At 38.3% G+C, this 19,508-nt stretch overlaps 2 protein-coding genes and 1 pseudogene across 3 annotated transcripts in view; 2 read left to right on the top strand and 1 right to left on the bottom strand.

Moving 5' to 3' along the window:
• Window positions 1-1,254: 1,254 nt before the first annotated feature.
• LOC149019595 (PRP38 family protein) lies at window positions 1,255-6,501 on the top strand. Its single transcript, XM_089153569.1, has 6 exons — window positions 1,255-1,800; window positions 2,616-2,737; window positions 2,892-2,982; window positions 3,576-3,705; window positions 3,787-3,854; window positions 5,514-6,501. Exons 1-6 carry the CDS (start codon window positions 1,511-1,513, stop codon window positions 5,938-5,940), a joined length of 1,128 nt encoding a protein of 375 aa, XP_089009695.1. The 5' UTR covers window positions 1,255-1,510; the 3' UTR covers window positions 5,941-6,501.
• A 3,717-nt stretch (window positions 6,502-10,218) lies between these two features.
• LOC149019594 (uncharacterized) lies at window positions 10,219-18,106 on the bottom strand (annotated as a pseudogene). Its single transcript, XR_016172726.1, has 11 exons — window positions 17,980-18,106; window positions 17,041-17,468; window positions 16,746-16,829; window positions 16,446-16,579; window positions 16,256-16,353; window positions 14,267-14,355; window positions 14,095-14,182; window positions 13,566-13,708; window positions 13,405-13,469; window positions 10,560-10,674; window positions 10,219-10,406 (listed from the first exon to the last, which is right to left on the bottom strand). The product of XR_016172726.1 is annotated as an uncharacterized LOC149019594 (transcript).
• Window positions 18,107-18,496: 390 nt separating this feature from the next.
• LOC149019593 (transducin family protein / WD-40 repeat family protein) overlaps window positions 18,497-19,508 on the top strand; it is a 32,751-nt gene continuing 31,739 nt past the window's right edge. Inside the window, exon 1 of the mRNA XM_089153568.1 lies at window positions 18,497-18,647. The gene's annotated coding sequence lies outside the window, so the exon portion shown is untranslated. The remainder of the gene's footprint in view (window positions 18,648-19,508) is intronic.

Below are 19,508 nucleotides of genomic sequence, written 5' to 3'. Positions count from 1 at the left end.
AATTTCTTTGGTATGATTCCGGTTTCAGGTACTCACACCATTAATACGTACTAAATTGATATTGTACCAAATTAAGGGATATAAATATAATTTTACAATTAAAATACTTTATTTTTATCATATTCCTAATTCCCTATTTCAATTTTTTTAAATTTACTTGTTTTGTCTCTGTTAACATCAATATTCTATCAATTGTTTGATTCTAATTTCATTAGTATCTTAATGAACTAATAACAAAAATAGCATGGGTTCATTCGTGCTAAAATTGTATTTGCATTAGATCCCTTGTTTAAACCATTTTCCCGCACCGGTTTATTACCGAAACCGTACCAAATGTTTCTGCAAATACCAAAACCATATGGTACTGTATAAATTCGGTATGGTGTAGTTTTGGTTTTAAATATTCAAAGTTGATACTATATCGAAATCATACAAAATTATTGAAAAACGGATTGATACCATTACGTATAAGAGTATAACCAATACTATCTGTTATTGAGATTGTGCCATCTAATATATAAACACTAGAATGCATTTACGAAAATTTTTAATGTCATGTTTGAGTTATATAATTTATTAGTTAGATCTCCCCTTCCAAATTTAAATTATTTTTTCAATTTTGATTATTATTTTTTGAGTTCGCGAGTTGATATTATGGGGATTTTTATTTGCATCAGGAACTGACGGTCTTGATTTCGCTACATCAGCAAAGTAAGTTTGAATGGACGGTTGAAATTTACACAATGAGGGTTAATGTGTAAATATTGATTTTTCTTTTCACGCTTAAAAGGGATTAAATTTTATTAATTTATAACTCAAAGTCCCTCAATACCCAAACCCTTATTCGTATTCACTGTTACCTTCTACGGTTGAAGGGAGAGATTCTAATCCTTTCGCTACAGCTACCCATCGGAGAAGAGTAGAACGAACAAGTCTGAGACAAAATCGAATCAGCTTATCAAAGTAAAGAAGATCGAAGGGAGAGGGAGAGCTGTGATTGCTTGCCAATCGAGAAAACCTGGTCAAGTGCTTCTCAGAGATTCTCCAATCCTTGTTTATTCTGCTCTTCCTCTTCAAAATGGGGTTCGCTCCAATTTCTGCTTCAATTGCTTCAGAAAGCTAGAAAATTCGATCCCTTCGTCGCTATCCATTACCTGCAATTCGTGTTCAATCAACACCCTCTTCTGCAGCCCTAATTGTCTAACTCTCACTCTCTCAGTTCAGACCTTCAAACCGAAGTCCTTCCGATTTCTTGTTTCTGCTTACTACTTCCCCTTCCGATTTCCAGCTCTTACCATCCCTTCAAGGTGAATCGCCTAAAACCAATACATGCGCCGCCGGATGGGTGCATATATTTTGTCTACAACCGTTACCGTTAGATATATTTTCTTACACGTGGCGTGATCCTGGTGACTCCCGCTGCGGCAAGTGAAAATCCTGTCTTTGCTGTGGTTAAATCTGAATAAAGTTTGAGGTTCTGTTTAGGGTTTCGACTTTCGAGTTCCCAGCAATGGCGAATCGAACGGACCCTGCAGCGAAGAGCATTCGAGGGACAAACCCTCAGAACCTGGTGGAGAAGATATTGAGGTCGAAGATCTACCAACATACCTACTGGAAGGAACAGTGCTTTGGACTCACTGCTGAAACGCTCGTCGATAAGGCCATGGAGCTAGACCATATTGGCGGTACCTATGGTGGCAATCGCAAGCCAACTCCTTTCATGTGCTTAGTCATGAAGATGCTTCAGATTCAGCCTGAGAAAGACATCGTTGTCGAATTCATCAAGAACGAGGATTACAAGTAAGTTCATCCTGCTTGATAGGAACCACAGCCATTTGCAATTGGTTTTTTGGGTTAAGTATGCGTTCTCATGTCGTTAGGGTTTTAATTTGTAAGTTGCTTAATTAACTTGCAGTTGCGTCTACTGCTATTCCGAGTAAATTATTTTTGTGTTGATTATCCTGTAAATTTGTATGATTTGATTCTCCGCTATAACTGCTATTGTCCTCTCTAAGATTTGCAACTAATGTTACACTACATTCATATACACTCGTTATGTTCCAAAAATTGAGTATCCTTTCTGTTTTGTTACCACTTCATCAGATTGGAAACTGATGATAAGAGGTGCAATTCGCTACCTATCTTAGAGATGAACACCTACTTCCCTGAACTTTCATGCCTCAGCGAACTAACTCTTTGCGCTAAATGTGTCAAGTTCTCAAATTGTAGATAGCATATAAGCCACATCTGAGGGACTTTTGGGAACATGTAGATGGTGAAAAGGTTTGGAAATCTGAAGCTGAAGGTTCACATTTATATTTAGTTTTTATGGATTGGGCATGGTTGGCTGCAAATAGTTGTAGTTTTTTGCGTTGTCTATCTGCTTTTTTCTTGTGCTTAGTTTGATTTCTTCTTGATGAATTTACTTTCTTATGTGTGGATGTGTAGTTAATTTTTCTTCTGTTCATTAGTGTCATAGTTGTCAGCTGTTTAATCAATATCATTGGGATTGGAGGAGCAAAAATATTAAGTCACTTGAGTGCATTGGGAAATATGATTCTTCAGTCTTGGAATATTTTATGATTTTTATCTGATACATTCTAATTGGCTTTCAGATATGTTCGCATACTTGGTGCATTTTATTTGCGACTCACTGGCACAGACACTGATGTATACCAGTATCTAGAGCCTCTATACAATGACTATCGAAAATTGAGACGAAAGTTAGCAGATGGACGTAAGTTAAATTGCCAGTGTAGTCTTTTGATTTTACTATTTATTTTCCTTGCTGCAATATTTGCTACCAGGTGGTTTTTTTTATATGCCTCTTTGATATGTTCATAGACCTTTAGTATTTGTATTGATGTGCATATCTTCTGTTGTTGGCTCAGGTTTTAGCCTTACTCATGTGGATGAGCTTATTGATGAACTCCTGACAACAGATTATTCATGTGACATTGCTCTACCACGGATCAAGAAAAGGTGACCTTCATTAATCTGATCATGGTTATTAGCCTTAATTATATGTTTTCTTTAACATTCTTCAATCTCTGTTTTATCCATAGTTTTCATTGGAAGTGATTTGAGAATTGCTTTTTCCCTTCTTGCACAGCCCCCCCCTCCCTATTTTTTTTTTCCATGTGAAATTCACTTAATCAAATTTGAAATAATTTTTTTTTGTGGTTGACTCTGTAGTTTGTCTCAGCTATACCCTACTTGTTTTGCTACAATTGAATTGCTTGATATGGTTTCGCAATTCTTTCTCTTACAAACAAAAAGTTCTTCATATAACTGCTACAAATAAATCAAGGGTGGCATGGCTATCCGTAATGTGTGGCTTATTAGCAGTTACTTACAGTATATTGTAAGTTTATCATTTAGAGTGATTGTTTAACCAATGCATAATTATTGATGAATTTAGTAATTTACAATTCCATAATTTTGATCATTCGCTCCCTTTTATCTATTTTGTTGATTGCCTTAAATTTTTTCATTTGCATCTTGTTTTGCCCCTTTATTGAGCTTTGGCCAGCTCCTTGAATTCATGGTTTAACTAGTGTGTTTTACTTGAATAGGTGGACTCTTGAAACCAATGGAACATTGGAACTCAGAAGAAGTGCTTTGGAAGATGATTTTGAAGAAGAGGAGGAAAAAGAAGAGGAAGACCAAACTATGGCTGCATTGGAAAATGGGTCTCATGAAAAGGTTGGAGTTGCTTTGTTTAGTTCCAAAGTCTCAATTCTGTGTAGTTCTGGACCATCACTTACGTTAAGTACTATGTGACAGGACTATTATCGCCGAAGCCCTGGTAGAGAAAGAGACAGGGATAGAAAGCGTGACAGTCACAGACACAGGTAACCTACCCTACTTGCATCCCATGTAAAAGTTCAATTTATTTGCTCAAGAGAAAAGGAACACTATAATTGATGATGTGTCCTACACTTCACTCCCCATTGATTCATCAGGAACTGCATTTTGTTTATGTTTAAAATATTTTTAACAGATACACCTTGCCAACTGTTATAAAAAGTTTCTTTATATCCAACATAGTTGTTAAGGCATCCAGGCACGTTGACAGTGCCACCTTGGTTTGTTGGCTACCTTGATTTGTTTAGACGCCATGACACTTTGTGAACTCCAGACATTGGTTTATTTCAGTGAGTTGAGTTATGTCATACGTGGAAGTTCTTTCATATTGGTTATTCAGATTTTTGTAGATGGTTGGATATTATGATAATTTACTTTAGCCAGACCCTGCAGTTTGAAATATACTCCCTTGGTCAGTCTCCATCCGCATTAGGCTGGATTGGACCTGTACTCTGGGACGTTCCTAACAGAACATGCTTGAAGCTGATTTTTCTGCTCTTCTTTATTCATACTTCTATATTCGGTATCACTGCTAGTGCATCTTAAGCCTTAAGTGGATGAAAGGCTTCCTACAACAATTTGCAATGACCCTGCCAGGTTTCTCTGCACTGGTAGTGTGCCGTGAGAAGTATGATTAGTCACACATTAATGCATTACCTTAGTTATGTTGTGTTGGAATTTGTGGTGATTTTTTGATGCCTCCGTCATGTACATGAAACTGGGATCTGGAAAAGCAGGCTTATTGTCAAGGTGCTTTGAAGCCTGAAATTTGAAATGTTTTCCTTGGTTTGGGCAGCCTGTCCATATTAGACTAGAATGGGTCTGTACTCTGTCAGAGGGTTCCTAAATGAACAGAATGGAAGCTGATTTTGCTGCTCTTTTTTTCATTTATATTTTTATCGATTTCTATATGGCTGCTAGGGCGTCTTAAGCCTTTAGCAGATGAAAAGCTTCCTATAATAATTTGCAATGACTCTGCCAGGTTTCTCTGCACTGGTAGTGTGCAGTGAGAAGTATGATGAGTCGCACATTAATGCATTACCTTAGTTATGTTGTGTTGGAATTTATGGTGATTTTTATGCTTTTGCCATGTACATGAAACTGGGATCTGGAAAAGCAGGCTTATTGTCAAGGTGCTTTGAAGCCTGAAATTTGAAATGTTTTCCTTGGTTTGGTCAGTCTGTCCACATTAGACTAGAATGGGTCTGTACTCTGTCAGAGGGTTCCTAAATGAACAGAATGGAAGCTGATTTTGCTGCTCTTTTTTTCATTTATATTTTTATCGATTTCTATTTGGCTGCTAGGGCATCTTAAGCCTTTAGCAGATGCAAAGCTTCCTATAATAATTTGCAATGACCCTGCCAGGTTTCTCTGCACTGGTAGTGTGCAGTGAGAAGTATGATGGGTCACACATACTGAATTACTATAGTCATATTGTTTTGGAATTTTAGGATTTTTTATGATGTATTCTCCAATTACATGAAATCAAGGGTACCGGGTCTTCTGTCAGCATTGTTGGAGGCATAAATTTTATTGTACTATGAGTCTTGGTCATACTGCATGCTGGAACCTATTTTCTATGTAACTGTACTTAAGAATTTTGATTTTGGAGCCATATATTCTCAATATAACATTTCATTTTTCAGGGACCGGGATTATGACAGGGACTATGACAGGGATCGTGGGAGGGGGCGAGACAGGGATAGAGACCGAGATAGGGAGCGAGACAGGGATCGTTACCGTGTCCGAGATGAAAAAGACTATGGACGTGATAGAGAACGAGAAAGGGAGAGGAGGAGGAGGAGGAGTCGTTCTAGGAGTCGGAGCAGGAGTCCTAGGGACCGAAAAGATCGTGGGGACCGTGAAGGTGGAGAGTACCGCAAGAGGCACCGCAGTAGTGTCAGTCCTCGGAGGCGCACAGATGGGGCAGAGGATGGGCCTGCCAGAGAGGAGTCAAGGAAGAAAAAGGAGAAGAAGGAAAAGAAGGATGATGGGACTGATCATCCAGATCCGGAGATTGCTGAACAAAACAGGATTCGAGCTTCACTTGGGTTGAAACCATTGAGGCCATGAGAACTGAATGTGAAGTTGACGGGCCTTTTAACAGGCCATTGTACTAGCAGTTGAAGACAACCATCCAAAGCAATGTGAAAGGCCAATCATGTCATCTGCTTCCTTCCAAAGGTCACCTGGTCTGCTCTCTTGGTTCTCAAATGTTGGATCTTGCAATTTGCAGGGTGTGTGCTCATATTGGCTGTTGTGCAGCTGATGCCGTATAATGTGCACTGTTAGTTGACTATGGCATAGGGGGAGTGAGACGTCTTGTAAGTTGCTGCTGATCAAAGATCTTGTTGTTAGTTGTTACTTATTGCTAAGACGTCTATAATTGCTGTTCCATAGAAATGAAAGGGGGAAATTTGTCAACAGAAGGGGTTCTCTTTCAAGTATTTAATGGCCTTTTTACTTTGAGCTACTAGCATCAATGAATTTTTTATGTTCAGGTGGGAAACGTAGGGAAGTGAAAACAGATACAAAGCAAAGAAACGAGACCTTGACAAAAATAATAGCAGAAATCTCAACATATGTTTACCCAATGGCCAATGCGTACCAACTACCAAGTACCCAAGCCTCTTCGACTTCAAGGCTTGTAGTATTTATTGTAAAAGAAAGACCCTTGGGTTCTACCGATGAATAAAAGTAAGGCTGAGTATTACTTGTCCATCAAACTCCAACTCCTGTTGGTGTGAGATCAAGCTAACTGCGTGGTAAGATTGATTGAGATATTGGCTTGGTAGCTCAACATTTTATAAGAAATGAGTTCCACGCATAGTTTATATTTTGGTTCATCTTGCCATCTCGCCCAAGAACACCAAAAATTGGTGCCCTTTTTTTCTTTCAATAGAGTATCCATGGGGTTGTGGAAGAGTATTTTCAATACTGGACATAAGCAAGTCATGACATAGTATGGTTAAAGTTATCCAAGTAGTTTGTTGTTGCCCTTTTATAGGTAGTATCATCAATTGCCTACCTTAGGGAATTTGTAAGATGATCATGGTATGTAAGTTGATCGTGAAATTAACATAAATGGCTGTGTAGGTTTTGATGGATATCTAAAAAGATGGAGTTTCTCAAATGATGCACCTTATCCATTTCCCCACAGTGCTATCCAATCAACAGATGAACCACCTTATGTTTATTTCTTCTACAGCCATAAATTCGGTATGATACAACCTCTTGGAATTTTCAAAATTAACAGACATTTTCGGATTTCGGCAAAATTTCAGCAAATTATTGAAATCTCAGTGATTTCTTAACAACTTTGCAGACTTGTATACCGGCCATGGTCTTGTTTTGCTTAGTATCGAAATGACAAAATATTGACAAAATTTTGCCAAAATCAAAGGAAGTTTCATACTATGGTTACGACTTACGAGTATGAATATTGAATTTTCATTTCCTTGTATGGCATTCATTGTTACTCTCTATGGAAGTCCAAGAACTTGAATTAGCAATTGGGAAAAAATTTGAGTTGCAGACTAACATTGGTAGGGGAGAGGTAATAAAAAACATTACAATGTCTGATGTGTACATGGAGAATGCAACGATGGGGATCAAGATGTCAGGTAATGTTGGGGATCACCCAAATGACAAATACAATCCAAATGCTCTCCCAATCGTCATCTGTGTCAAATTCAACCATGTGTGGGGTGTGAAGGTTCAGCAGCTGGTGTTAATACATGGCAATAAGAACTCACCTTTTTCTGGGATATGTTTCTCAAACATTACCCTTAATGGTGTGGCTGGGTTAAGAACCACCCCTTGAGAGTGCTCTGATGCAAGTGGGGGTGTTGAGCAGGTGAGTGTCATTCGCTTGCTCAGAACTGATCAGCCCCCATGCCAGAGGTTCTTGTTGAATCCCCTTTTGAGGTTTATCTGGGCTCATCATTTATCCTCTTATTGACTGTAAAGAAAATTTCCTCTTTGTAAATCTTTTGTCCCTGTTCATCTACAATTGTTTTTAGTGTCGAATTTTTATTTAATTAGGGAATAGAGTAAATCACCAAAGTCATTACTTACCATTTTGCCAAGGTTGATTAGGGTTTTTGTTTTGCTCTTTCTGTTTGGACCTCGATGGTTCTCTAATGACTGAGGATTATTCATTGAAGGGATGCTAAAATTGACGATATTGATTGGAGGGGGTTGGATTGTTTACCTTCCTATTCCAAAATTGACATGCAGTAGAGTCTAACTTCTTACACTCCTGATTGGAATATTGAAGCAGTGAATATAGTATGTGAGAATGAAAGACAATACGGAATTAATAAAAAAACTCTCCTTCCTGCAAAACTTGAACAGTTAAATTTCCAAAACACCAATCATGAAGAGACTTTCGTTAATTAGGAAACGGAAATTAGAGATGTGCTTTGCAACCGTTACATTATAATTACTAAAGAAAACCCCACTTTTCAGTAGATTTACTTGTTACCAAAGAGATCAACTGCAGATTGAATGGTAGGCAAGCACTAAACTGTTGAATTGGACTGCAAGCAGGCATTGCTTTATTCTATTTTCAGAATCAGCATAGCCCACCCTTGTTAGAAATGGCACCTCTTTTCACTTAATATAATTAGCTGAACTACTATTATCAAAAAACTAAATTTGCTTAGTTAGTTTGCCAACGCATAGTTGCTCTAGCAGTAAGACCTACACCTCTTAGTGAAGAGGTTGCGGTTTGACTCTCGTTGAGGTGTCTACCCTGAGGATGTAGTCAAGGTACATGCAAACTGGCCCAGATGAAACTGTAGTTCAAGGAAAAAAAAAATATAGCTTAGCTACTTATTTTAAGTATGTTTCTATTGACAAAACATTATTGCAGTAATGTTAAACACTGACATGAACACTTATATTGGATTAGTGTCAAACAAATTCCAGTCATCTCATTGGCTTTTGTCCTTGATACTAATGGAGTTTTTTTTTGTTTTTTTGTTTTTGTTTTTTTTTTTTTTCAGTCATAGAAGGGAATTTCCCCCCAATCATAGAAGGGATTTAGATTGCAAAAAAAAAAAGTCCATTTTCCACTATTCCCCTTCCCCTCCCAAACAGTTGTTTTTAGAATTGGCCAATTCTGAGCTAAAGCCATAGAATCTTCTATTCAGCTCTCCGAAAATGAATCAGCCTAATGGCGTGTCTAGATCACCTCTTCCTCAAGGAAGAGGTATATATTTCACTCATGTTTTTCCACCACATAATAAGGTTGGGGTGACCCATATAATATCCTCTAGGGCGACCCATTTGTTTCATTTTATGAGTATTCTAAGGTGGATCCTACTCTTATCATGTGGGGAAGAAGTGGTCCAAGTGGCTCTTTACTCCCTTGAGAAGAATATTAAAAAAGAAACTTCCAGAGAAACTCTACCCAAGAACAAGGATACTTTCTAAGGCCTTCAATAACCCAAACATAGCATTGCAAGCTTTGGGACTTTACTAGTATGTTTCTTAGTCTAACTCTCCTTTCCGGAACAGAATAAGAACCCCCACAAAAAAAATACACAAGTAGAACCATAGACGGTGACTCATACATGGAACCTCTAATTTTAATCATATTTCATTACCAGACTGAAGAGCAAACCAAAAGGTTATGTTTGGCTCTGGTTCAAGCTGTGTTGACAAAATCCAAATTCAACACTAATAATAACAATAACCAGATCAAATCAGCAGCAGCTTACAAGAAATTGAATGCTTTACCAACTCAATCCCTCGCCCTTTTGAAAGATGTCTTCTTTATAGGGAACAGACCAAAGAAGAGGGGCTTTGGTTTTTAAGATTGCTTTGAGGTTTGAATACTTTCATTGGACAAACAGTATTACAATAAATAATCAAAAGCTTTTACACATGAACATGCTTATTCTATCATACTACTATATAAAAGTAAAACCCCAAAACACTTATAGCAAGTCTTTCATTAGACCCAATACCCTTCCTCCCAAACAACATATCCTTTCAAGTCATCCTCATGTAATATTCATCGAATTACACCACGCCACCAATGAAATGTCCCACCAATTCATAAGGACCATAACAAGTTCTCTTAAGTGCACCTCTTCGACTAACACCCTCTTACCTCAATCCTTATGTCTCCCCGCCCATCGTCATCTTCTTTATTTCTCTCCTATAAATATTAAGCAAAAACTTAAAGAGTACTCACTGTATTTTATCCAGCCACAAAAATCTGCCGAATATTTAACCTTGACCCTTAATTTGTTCTTCCCCTAAAAGAAAACGTTTATATTTTTACATTATTTTAGGAAATAACAAAAACCACGTCCTTAAGCAGATGAAATTTTGCTAGTTTCAGATAAGATTCGACTCCACCAGGGTATCCCAGCAGAAGGAGAATATGGCTGAACCCACGCAAATTCCTCTTTGTACCTGATCCTTGCTTCACAAGATGCCGTACAGGTGTAAATAACAATGGTTGCCCAGTCAAGAGAACCTGGATCATTCTTCACCCCAAAGTAGTACAGCAGCTGGGGCAAGATCTGTGCATATACCAGAATGAAAGATTGACATCATGATGACAGACATGGAAGAGATTCAGTGAAGCAAGCAAATTTGTGTAGACAGATAAACTAGCTGAACCATTGCAAAATTGTATCACTCAAATCAAGACAGGGAATGATGGATCTCTTAACCTGGAATTCAAAATTTCTTGGACCATTGCAGTAGTTGCATTTGGGAATATCTGCCTTTGATGGACGGCCACTTAACATGGGCCACAATGGTTTGGCCTTTGCATCCCTACAATACCTGCAATAATTTAATAATGCAAATCAATGATCCAATCTCTGTAATAGAGCCTAGTCTCTCCATAATAGTCCACTAGTTCAATCACAGATCACAGAAAGTGTAGCATCAGTCAATGTCATTAATGTGAACAAAAGGGCCCCCAACAGAAGCTGCATGCCCAGCTCTCTTTTGGCCTTTTTTTTTTTTTGGGTTATGTATTTTAATAAGTTACAGAATCCAAATTAGTCTTTCATTTCAATTGCAGTTGACTAGTCTACTTAGAAGCCCAAGAATAAGCTAAGTTAGGTCTTTTAGAAGTTGGTTTTATTTTGGAATCTAGTAAAGGTTATAAATTCTCATGCCTACTGCTGTTAAAAAGGAGCTTTTGCTCAATGGAAGAATGAAGAATTTACAGTCAAGGAGGTATCGAGCAGGGTCCTTTTGAGGAGGACCCTCTGGTTGTCTAAAGAGCTCTCTTGAAGCCTGCGATCTCCCTTCTTCACTCTGGCAACTAATTCCCCTGTCAGCTAAAACTAGGTAAAGCATAGAAGAAGATGAAATCATATGACACATCATGGAGGTACATGCAGATGTCAGGAGGAAGATAGCCCTTAACACAGAAATATACAAAGCACAGGTAGACCAACAAAAGAGAGCTGTAGAGTTTAAGCTAGGAGATATGGTGATGGTTTGCATTCATCTAGAGAGGTATCCAGTCGAAGTGAATACTAAGCTTCACCGCAAGAAGACAAGACCCTACAAAGTACTCACTTGTATGGGACCTAATGCTTACGTCCTACAGTTTAGCAATATCTTTAATGTACCAGATCCATATCTATACTATACATAGGGCTTCATTTGGATAAAGGAGACAGTAAGCATATGCTACGACTGCCCCAACTCACCACTCCAGAACAAGATACTATTAAGCATGTATTAGATGACAAGCTCAAGACCACGCAAAAAGGACCTGGATACCATGCATTCTTAGTCAAGTGGAAGGGCAAGCCTATTAGTGAGAGCCCACGGATTCATGCGGATGATTTCAAGAGGATCCATCCTAATTTATATGAGTGTTTTCAAGTTGGGGAGAATTGATGAACAACAAAAGGGCCCCCAACAGAAGCCGCAAGAATGCGCAACCACAAGGGGTATCTTTGTCTCTTTTGGGTCTTTTTCTTTTATTTGGTTAAGTATTTTAGTTGGGTTTCTAATCAGTTAAAGAATCCCAATTAGTAGTTTATTTCAGCTGTAGTTGTCTAGTCTACTTAGGAGTCCAAGAATAAGTTAAGTTAGGTCTATTAGAAGTTGGTTTTATTTTGGAATCTTGTGAAGGCTATAAAGTGTCATGCCTGCTGGTGTCGAAAGGAGTTTTTGATCAATGGAAGAATGAAAAGTTTACAGCCAAGGAGGTATCGAGCAGGGTCCTTCGCTGTCGTTTGAAGAGCCCTTTTGAAGCCTACAATCTGGCTTGTTCAGTCTGGCAAATAATTCCAGCCCTCTCTAACACCAAGAACCTGCAAATCATTAAATTAAAACCCCTCCCCAATCCCTTTTCATTCTTCTCATCTCCCTCTACCCTGCAGCAGCTATTTTTTGCAGTTTCAGATCAAGATACCATCAAGAACCTAGCTGTCCCTAATTCCAGTCCAAGAATTCAACCTAATTCAGCCTTTTAGACCACCCAAACCCTTCAACCAGCAGTACCAGCCCCTCCCTCCCCTTTGAAACCCAAGAAACAGCACTCCCAAGTCTTGTGTAACCAGGAAAAGAAAAAAAGAAAGAAAGAAAAGGGAAGAAAGCAAGAATGAAAGAAAAGAAAAGAAGAAAGAAAATATGAGCAAGAAACCTCCCTAACCTTGCCGCAAGGTTCCCTAGCCCCATTCCCTTAATTTTGAACCCTTGATAAAACCCTAGAACTATTTCCTTCTCAACCCATCAAGGCTTTTTTGTAAACCAAACGTTCCTCAAACCATTAAACAACTCAAAATCAACCTAATTAAAGAAACCCATGTCCTATCAAAACCATCCATCTGAGTGTCCCAAAGAGTGAAAATTTTGTACCACACACATCCCATGCTCCTTGGTTTTCATTAGTCATTGATGCTATCACTTTAGAAGAATGAATAACCTATTTTTATTATAAAGAAGAAAAAACACAATTATGGTTGCCAAAGATAGTCAACTCACCAAAATACAGACTACATCTTTTGTTTTCTTCTCTCTGCTTTTCTCCCCCCCCCCCCCAAAAAAAAAAAAAAGAGAAAAAAAAAAAAAAGAGAGCCTTTTTTTCATATTTTTTTGGCTGGGGGTGTTGGGGAGGGGGCAAGGAGGACGTATTAGGGTGGTAGGTTGGGTTACTCAATCAGTGTACCAATTGAAAATACATAGGTACATTTATTATGGTCATACAACTTAATAAAAGACACCTCCCTTGTGTAATTGCCGATCATTGCTGGTAAACTATATATACCACCACAACTTATGTCAAACATACACCATTCTACAAACCATCGAAACTTATCAGATGAGAGAAGATTTATCAACATCTCGTGAAAGTTTAAATCCATTATTTGCACTTCCTGAAAACTAAACTGCTGATAGTGATGGGGAGAAACACAGAGTTGCAGGGCAATTTGACCAGAGATAAACATGAGTTAGATCATACCATATCTAGGTTCCTCATTAGGCTGAAATTGAAATCATATAGAGACAGAGAACTCATTTTTTTACAGTTCAGCAGTACTCCACCTCATTACTTGCTCGGGAGCTTTAGCACTGCACTCTTCGAAATAAGCCAAGCATTTCTGATCATCCTAGCATCCACATCAAAAGAAGCAACCATTAACGATCCGACTAGATGGAACCAGAAGCAAATATCAGCTGTGCAATGCAATGCAATGCAAACATACCTTAAAATCCAACAGTGACTTCATTGTTTCATCCAGCTGGCCTTTGGAAACCTTTGAATTTGAGTACTCATTACCATCAAATGCCTCTGTGTCTTCATCCTTGCTTATGATTTCATATTCAGACCATAAAGCTTTGTTGGCAACTGCAATTGAACAAATTAACGACTGGTGAACCAGTGTCCAAATATTGGAAGCAGCGGGAATGCAGCACAACATATTTGAGAATTCATGATCTATGCATTGTACCAGAATCTTATGCTTCAATGCTAGGTTACCAACTTGATAGGCCTTATAACTATCATACAGTTGTAAACATAAAAGATTGAACCTTTTACTTCCAATAACAACTCATCTCTCCTACAAATCCAAGTACTAAAATCAAGTATTGATTGAATTATTAGTGATGCAACCATCGTGCAATTGCCCAGTCTAACAAAAGTTTGAGGTTTATATGTGTCACTTGCATAGGATTAGGTGCACTAGAATATTTGAGGGCATTTCACCAAATTAACCAGAATTATTCATAAACCTCTGTCTGTCTCTCCCGTTGTAGTTCTGCTGCCATAAGTGCAGATTCCTTGACAACCAGCTTTATGTCCTGAAAGCCAATGCATCGTCTGCAACAATGGAAGAATATCAAATTTTCACGGGATTGATCCAAGTCACAGGCCAGCATTTTGAGATTCACCACTGTTAATTACCTGGTGGTTCTTTGAGCAATACCGGGCACTCTTGCAACTGCTACAGACTTTATCTCCCTTCCATGTACCACACCAACAACAGAGTGCAGCTAAAACAAGACATCACTGAAGCAATGAGACTACTGAAAATTTTTTTGAAGGATGCATTATATATCCTTTTCATAAACTTCTGCAACTAATATGGCATGAGTCACACATATGACATGACAGTAGATTCATCCCAAATCTGCTCCAGGCTATTCAATGATTGCACCCTCAGACTTATTAAACATTACTAAAAAATTTCAAACTGAATCAATGATCTGCAGGCAAAGAAGAATATCGGTGACACCTCATCCAAAATAAACCCCCTTCACTCTTTCCTTCAAATATATTTACTTCTTTTTCCTTTCAAATTTTCTAACAATAGTAATAAAAAGTCTAATGTTGAAGTATACATAAGTTTTGGGCGGTTCTACTGTTCCTTTCAAATACGATTCCTCTTCAAAGAGAGTCCAATCCAATATGTAATGGGATTCTATAAGTAAGGAAATCCCAGTTGGAGTTAGAGTCGATTATTTTAGGCTATAAATAGCCTCTTATGCAATGTTATTTATCAGTTTGATGATTAATTGAATTGACTGAGTTGAGGACCAGGTTCCCCTTGTTGGGTAGGCCTTGGTTGAGTAAAATTGTTCTAGTTCTTCATCTTCTTCATCAATCCAACAGAGTAGAAGCATCATCAAAGCCTTCAAGCAGCCAAGCATTCAATCCCCAAGCAATCAAGTGAGTACAGCAGCCTCCCACACCCTTCCCCCTTTCCTGCACAACCCTAGAGGACCCTCCCCCTTCCACCGTAACCTTCCCTGCCCCTACCCTCTTGCCTAGCCCAAGAAACACCCCCAACCCCTCCCCTTCCCCTTCTGGTTCAGCAAACCCTACCCCTTCCCTTGGCAGCCATAGGCCTCCTCCCCTTCTCCACTGTTTCTGCGATAGCAGCAGTACCCGCCGTTGGTTATCCCATCTCCCCAGCCCCTCTTGACCTCTTTCCTCTCCTCCTAGGATCGCACCTAAACCTAGAATACAATCCCCAAGTTATTTGTCCATTCAACCTACATTTTACATAACCAGAAAAATTCTGCAAGTCATTCCTTCATTGAGACTTCTGCAGAATTTTTAGGACTCCAGAAAACCCTAAACAGATTACCCAGACCCCATAAGCCTTCTAAAACACTGTGACCTAGTTCAGAATCTGCAAAACCAGCTTATATAAGACCGAAGTCTACCCTGGCCGAACCTTCTTCAGCCCTAAGTCCAGAATTCTGCAATTATCCCAAACCCTGTTCACACTATACTAAGCCTGAAAGTGTGAAGTTTACCTTCTAAAATCCTAGAAATTTCATCCTTCTTTGGTGGGATTTCCTGGGCGGCCACAAATCTAGGAAAATTACAACTTCATACTTAACCCTAGATCCCTAGTTTCATTAGGAGGTCATCTTGAATATTTCTCATGGTATTTGCATACTCTTTATTTATATTTCTCTTTATAAGGGTCTTGCCACTCATTTGCGCATGTTCTATATACATATAAAAATATGTCATAAACACAAATTAGGGTTTTCATTTGGGATGGGGTAGAGAGGAGCTTTTCCCCCCTGCTTTTGGCAAGAATTATACCATGCCAAAAAGCTAAGGAAAAGTAAATTCGGCAACATTCCATCAATGTTCCCCTAAAACCCACCTATGCTTAATAAGCATAACTTAGTAGCAGTTATGAGAGAACAGCTAACTATAAGCCTATATCTCCATAACTAGTAACTACCTAGTACCCATTTTCAATTATAAACAAATGATTGCCTAGATAGCCTATGGAGAACCCTGAGCATGAAAATAATAATCCTCTCAAATCTTTAGTTAACTCTGAATATTAGAAAGTACAATTAGAAATTACCAAAAGGCTTTCAAAAAAAGGCATGAGAACCTACTCAAAAAATAAAATAGAAAGAGTACCTCCAATTGTGGATGGTTTGTCAGTCCCATCATGTCTTGGAGGTTCACTTGAGTAAAAGGGATTTGAACGATGCAACTGACAACGGAAAACCTTCACACTTTAGAAAGCATTTTCAGTGTCAGGAACACTTACAACTTAAAAGGAAGAATAAGCAAATATGCTCCAAAAGAAAGTTTTTGCAAAGAACACCTCCGTGCTGGCTTGTCTGCTGCATGATTCCATTGCTCATGCTGATCTTTGAGAAGGCATACCATTGATGGGCACATGAACACAAATAAAGTCCGATGGAATGTCGATTCCTTCTCAGCAACTGGAGCATATACCTAACAGCAAAACCATTCAGACTTTGTTGATTCTTTATACTATAATTTCTTGAAACTCATGGATGAAACATGGAAGAATCAAAAGCCTAGAAGTTGAGAACCACTCAGCAAAAGCAAATGCAGCTTTTTGCGAGGAGGAAAAATAAATGTCAGATGCAGAACAAACCTGAAGGAGAAACTGTAAGGGGTCTCCACAGAAGTCGCAAACACGAGATTTCTCTGATGGCAAATCAAGGGGGTCTAACCAGGCCTGCGGGCATTAAAAGAGGATATTAATCAATCCAAAAAGAACTTAAAGAGAACTACCTCATTGAGAAAAAAAAAAAAAAAAAAAAAAAAAAAAAAAAAAAAAAAAAAAAAAAAAAAAAAAAAAAAAACTATACCTATTCATATTGAAAAAAAATAGATATATATATATATACATAACAGCAAAAAGAGGAAATCCATAATTAAATACATACAGGCACTCCTCCAGCCTTGCTTGGAAATAGTTGACGGAGAAGGGAATGGGGACCTTTAGGCTTCTCAACGAAACCTAAAGTCAAAGGATTTTGCTCTTAACCGTCATCATCTGATTCCTGTTCTTCCCCCACTTCTTCCTCTTTTATTTGGTGAGAACTGAAATCATCAATAGAATCTCCCTCTGCTTCCAAATCCAATATCTGTGGCATCTTCTTCCTACTTCGATTCTCCTAGTCTATCTTTTAAGAATGAAAGCGTCAATGATGCTTCAATGTTAAGGATTCAGCTTATCAGACTTCTAATAGGCAAGTTTTGACATGTCACACATTTCAAGCCTATCCTTTGATGTTGTTCAGCTGAGAACTTGAACAAGAGAGGCAAGATTCCTGAGTATCTGACCAAACTTCCAGTTAAGTTTTAATGGTTCCTGGATAATAGCATGTGGAGTCAACAACTGAAATAAACATTACATAATAGATGAAAACAAACTAGAAACTTTGCACGATCAACATGCACGAACACAAACATGCGATAACACGGCTGAAGTGATCAGAACACTTACTCGTATTTAGCTATTCATGTGTGACAATGGGTTCACAAGAACACGGCTATGGGAGTTGAAGATTGAAACAAGCCAACAAAAATTAAGAGTTCAGCAGTGAAAAACAAAAACGGCCTACTTATTTGAAATCCTTGGAGGTTCTAATCGTCAGATAAGGCTCATAAGTCACAATGATCAGAACCACACAAGCGTAGATACTCCAGTTATCAGCCTCTTCTATCGAAATAGATAAAATTAATAGAATTAAAGAAAAAATGGAAAACGAGAAGAAAAATATGAGCACAGAAGAATCCTAATGAATAAAGCCGATGGAAAACGAGAAAAATAATATGAACACAGAAGAATCCTAATGAATAAAGCCGATTTATCCACTGACCTCAACTATTACGGAGAAGAGATGAACCGGTACAACAAACTGAATTCGATGGATTGGGCCACTGTATAGAGAATACGAAAAAGATGAACCTCTTTCCTAAGAATCGGTGGTTGTGTTCAAGCTTAAGAGTAACATGAATTCCTTTTAATCGTTTTCCCCTCTTCTTAATTTTATTTATATATTTGGGTTGTGGGTTTAGGGTTTTTCCCTCCACAAATTTGTAAATAGACTACACAATGACTGTTTTATCCTCACTTGCACGCATTTGAAACACATGCGTTCTACAACCACCCTTAGATAATTGAAATAGATCCTCCTTTTTGGTAGAATTGAAATCGATTTTCATGTCATACATCGTCCTCCTCCTGTAGGGTTATCGATGTAATTTCTCACATTAGCCCTAAACTAATAAACTTAAACTCTCCGTTCCTCTTACTCGTCTCTCTCAACTCTATCGAGTCTCTCTGGTCACTCTCGAGTCTCGACTCTCTCTGGTCTCTCGAAACTCTCTTTTCGAAGAATCTCTGCAACCGGTCTCTGTCAGAAGCCGAAGGCCCTGTGCAAGCGAAGCCCTCTCTGGTTGGAAGCATCTCTGCAAACGATCTCTCTTCAACCCAAGCCGTGTGTCTGCAACCCACTTCTTCATCTTCGTTCAACTGCGAGTGGAGGTATTTTCCAGCTTCTTGCTGTCTTGGCTCTTGCTTTCCGTCTTTAGTTGATCTTGAGCTCCGTTGCTGGCCACTTTCTCTTCATTTTGTATATGATACATATATTGTTGAATAGGCCATTAAGAGGATTTCCTTCAACCAATAAAACGTATACTATATGTTTCTCTTCTGAGGTCTTCACTTAGTTTTGGGGTATTGAAGTATTTCTGGTTATTTTCAGCTACCTAAACGCTGCAATGTGGAGTTACATGTTTTGATTACTTGTTGGTAGGGAGTCATATGATTCTGTTGTATTAGAATTCTGAAATCTACTGTGAATCCATCATATTATATTCTTCTTCCTCATATTTCTTCTGTTTCTATTTGATGCCCACTTCCATTATTGTTAGTCTGTTGTTGCTGTTGATAATAGTTTTAGCTTTATCCCTGACTGGCTAAATCCATTTGGTTCTCACTTAAGATAGAATATTTTCTGCTTACTGGAATGCTACCTTTCTATGTATGAGTTCTCATCCTACTTCTAGATTGTCTCAATGGGATTTTCTTATCAACCTGGCCTTTTTATCTTTTTACCTTGGAGAGAGGTGATTGGAATTTGTCTGTATTGAGGTTGGAATTCCTCTTACAAATAGGATTACTAACTTCTTTCACAACTTATTTTGATATAGGACAGATTTGTAGGATATCGGGAATTCAATTTTGTATGTGTTTGTTGTGGTAAAACAAAGAGCCCAAACTTAAAGCCCCAGAATGGAGATGGAGGGTATTGGGGATTATAAGTTATTCTTTTGGTAAATGTTAGGGATTATAAGTTACAACCTTATAGCCAAACATATGGTTATGTCTTTAAAATGACAGATC

This window comes from Hakea prostrata, chromosome 4 (genome assembly GCF_041222555.1).
Source record: "Hakea prostrata isolate BN-2017 chromosome 4, UWA_Hpros_2, whole genome shotgun sequence".
Classification (NCBI taxonomy): domain Eukaryota; kingdom Viridiplantae; phylum Streptophyta; class Magnoliopsida; order Proteales; family Proteaceae; genus Hakea; species Hakea prostrata.
The sequence above is the reverse complement of the archived record's forward strand: the minus strand, read 5'-3'. Positions and strand labels throughout refer to the sequence as shown.

Coding starts and splice junctions, on each gene's coding strand:
- LOC149019595 (XM_089153569.1), top strand. CDS start 1,511: ATGGCGAATCGAACGGACCCTGCAGCGAAGAGCATTCGAGGGACAAAC. Junction 3,706..3,786: donor AAAATGGGTCTCATGAAAAG/GTTGGAGTTGCT, acceptor ACTATGTGACAG/GACTATTATCGCCGAAGCCC. Junction 3,855..5,513: donor CGTGACAGTCACAGACACAG/GTAACCTACCCT, acceptor TTCATTTTTCAG/GGACCGGGATTATGACAGGG.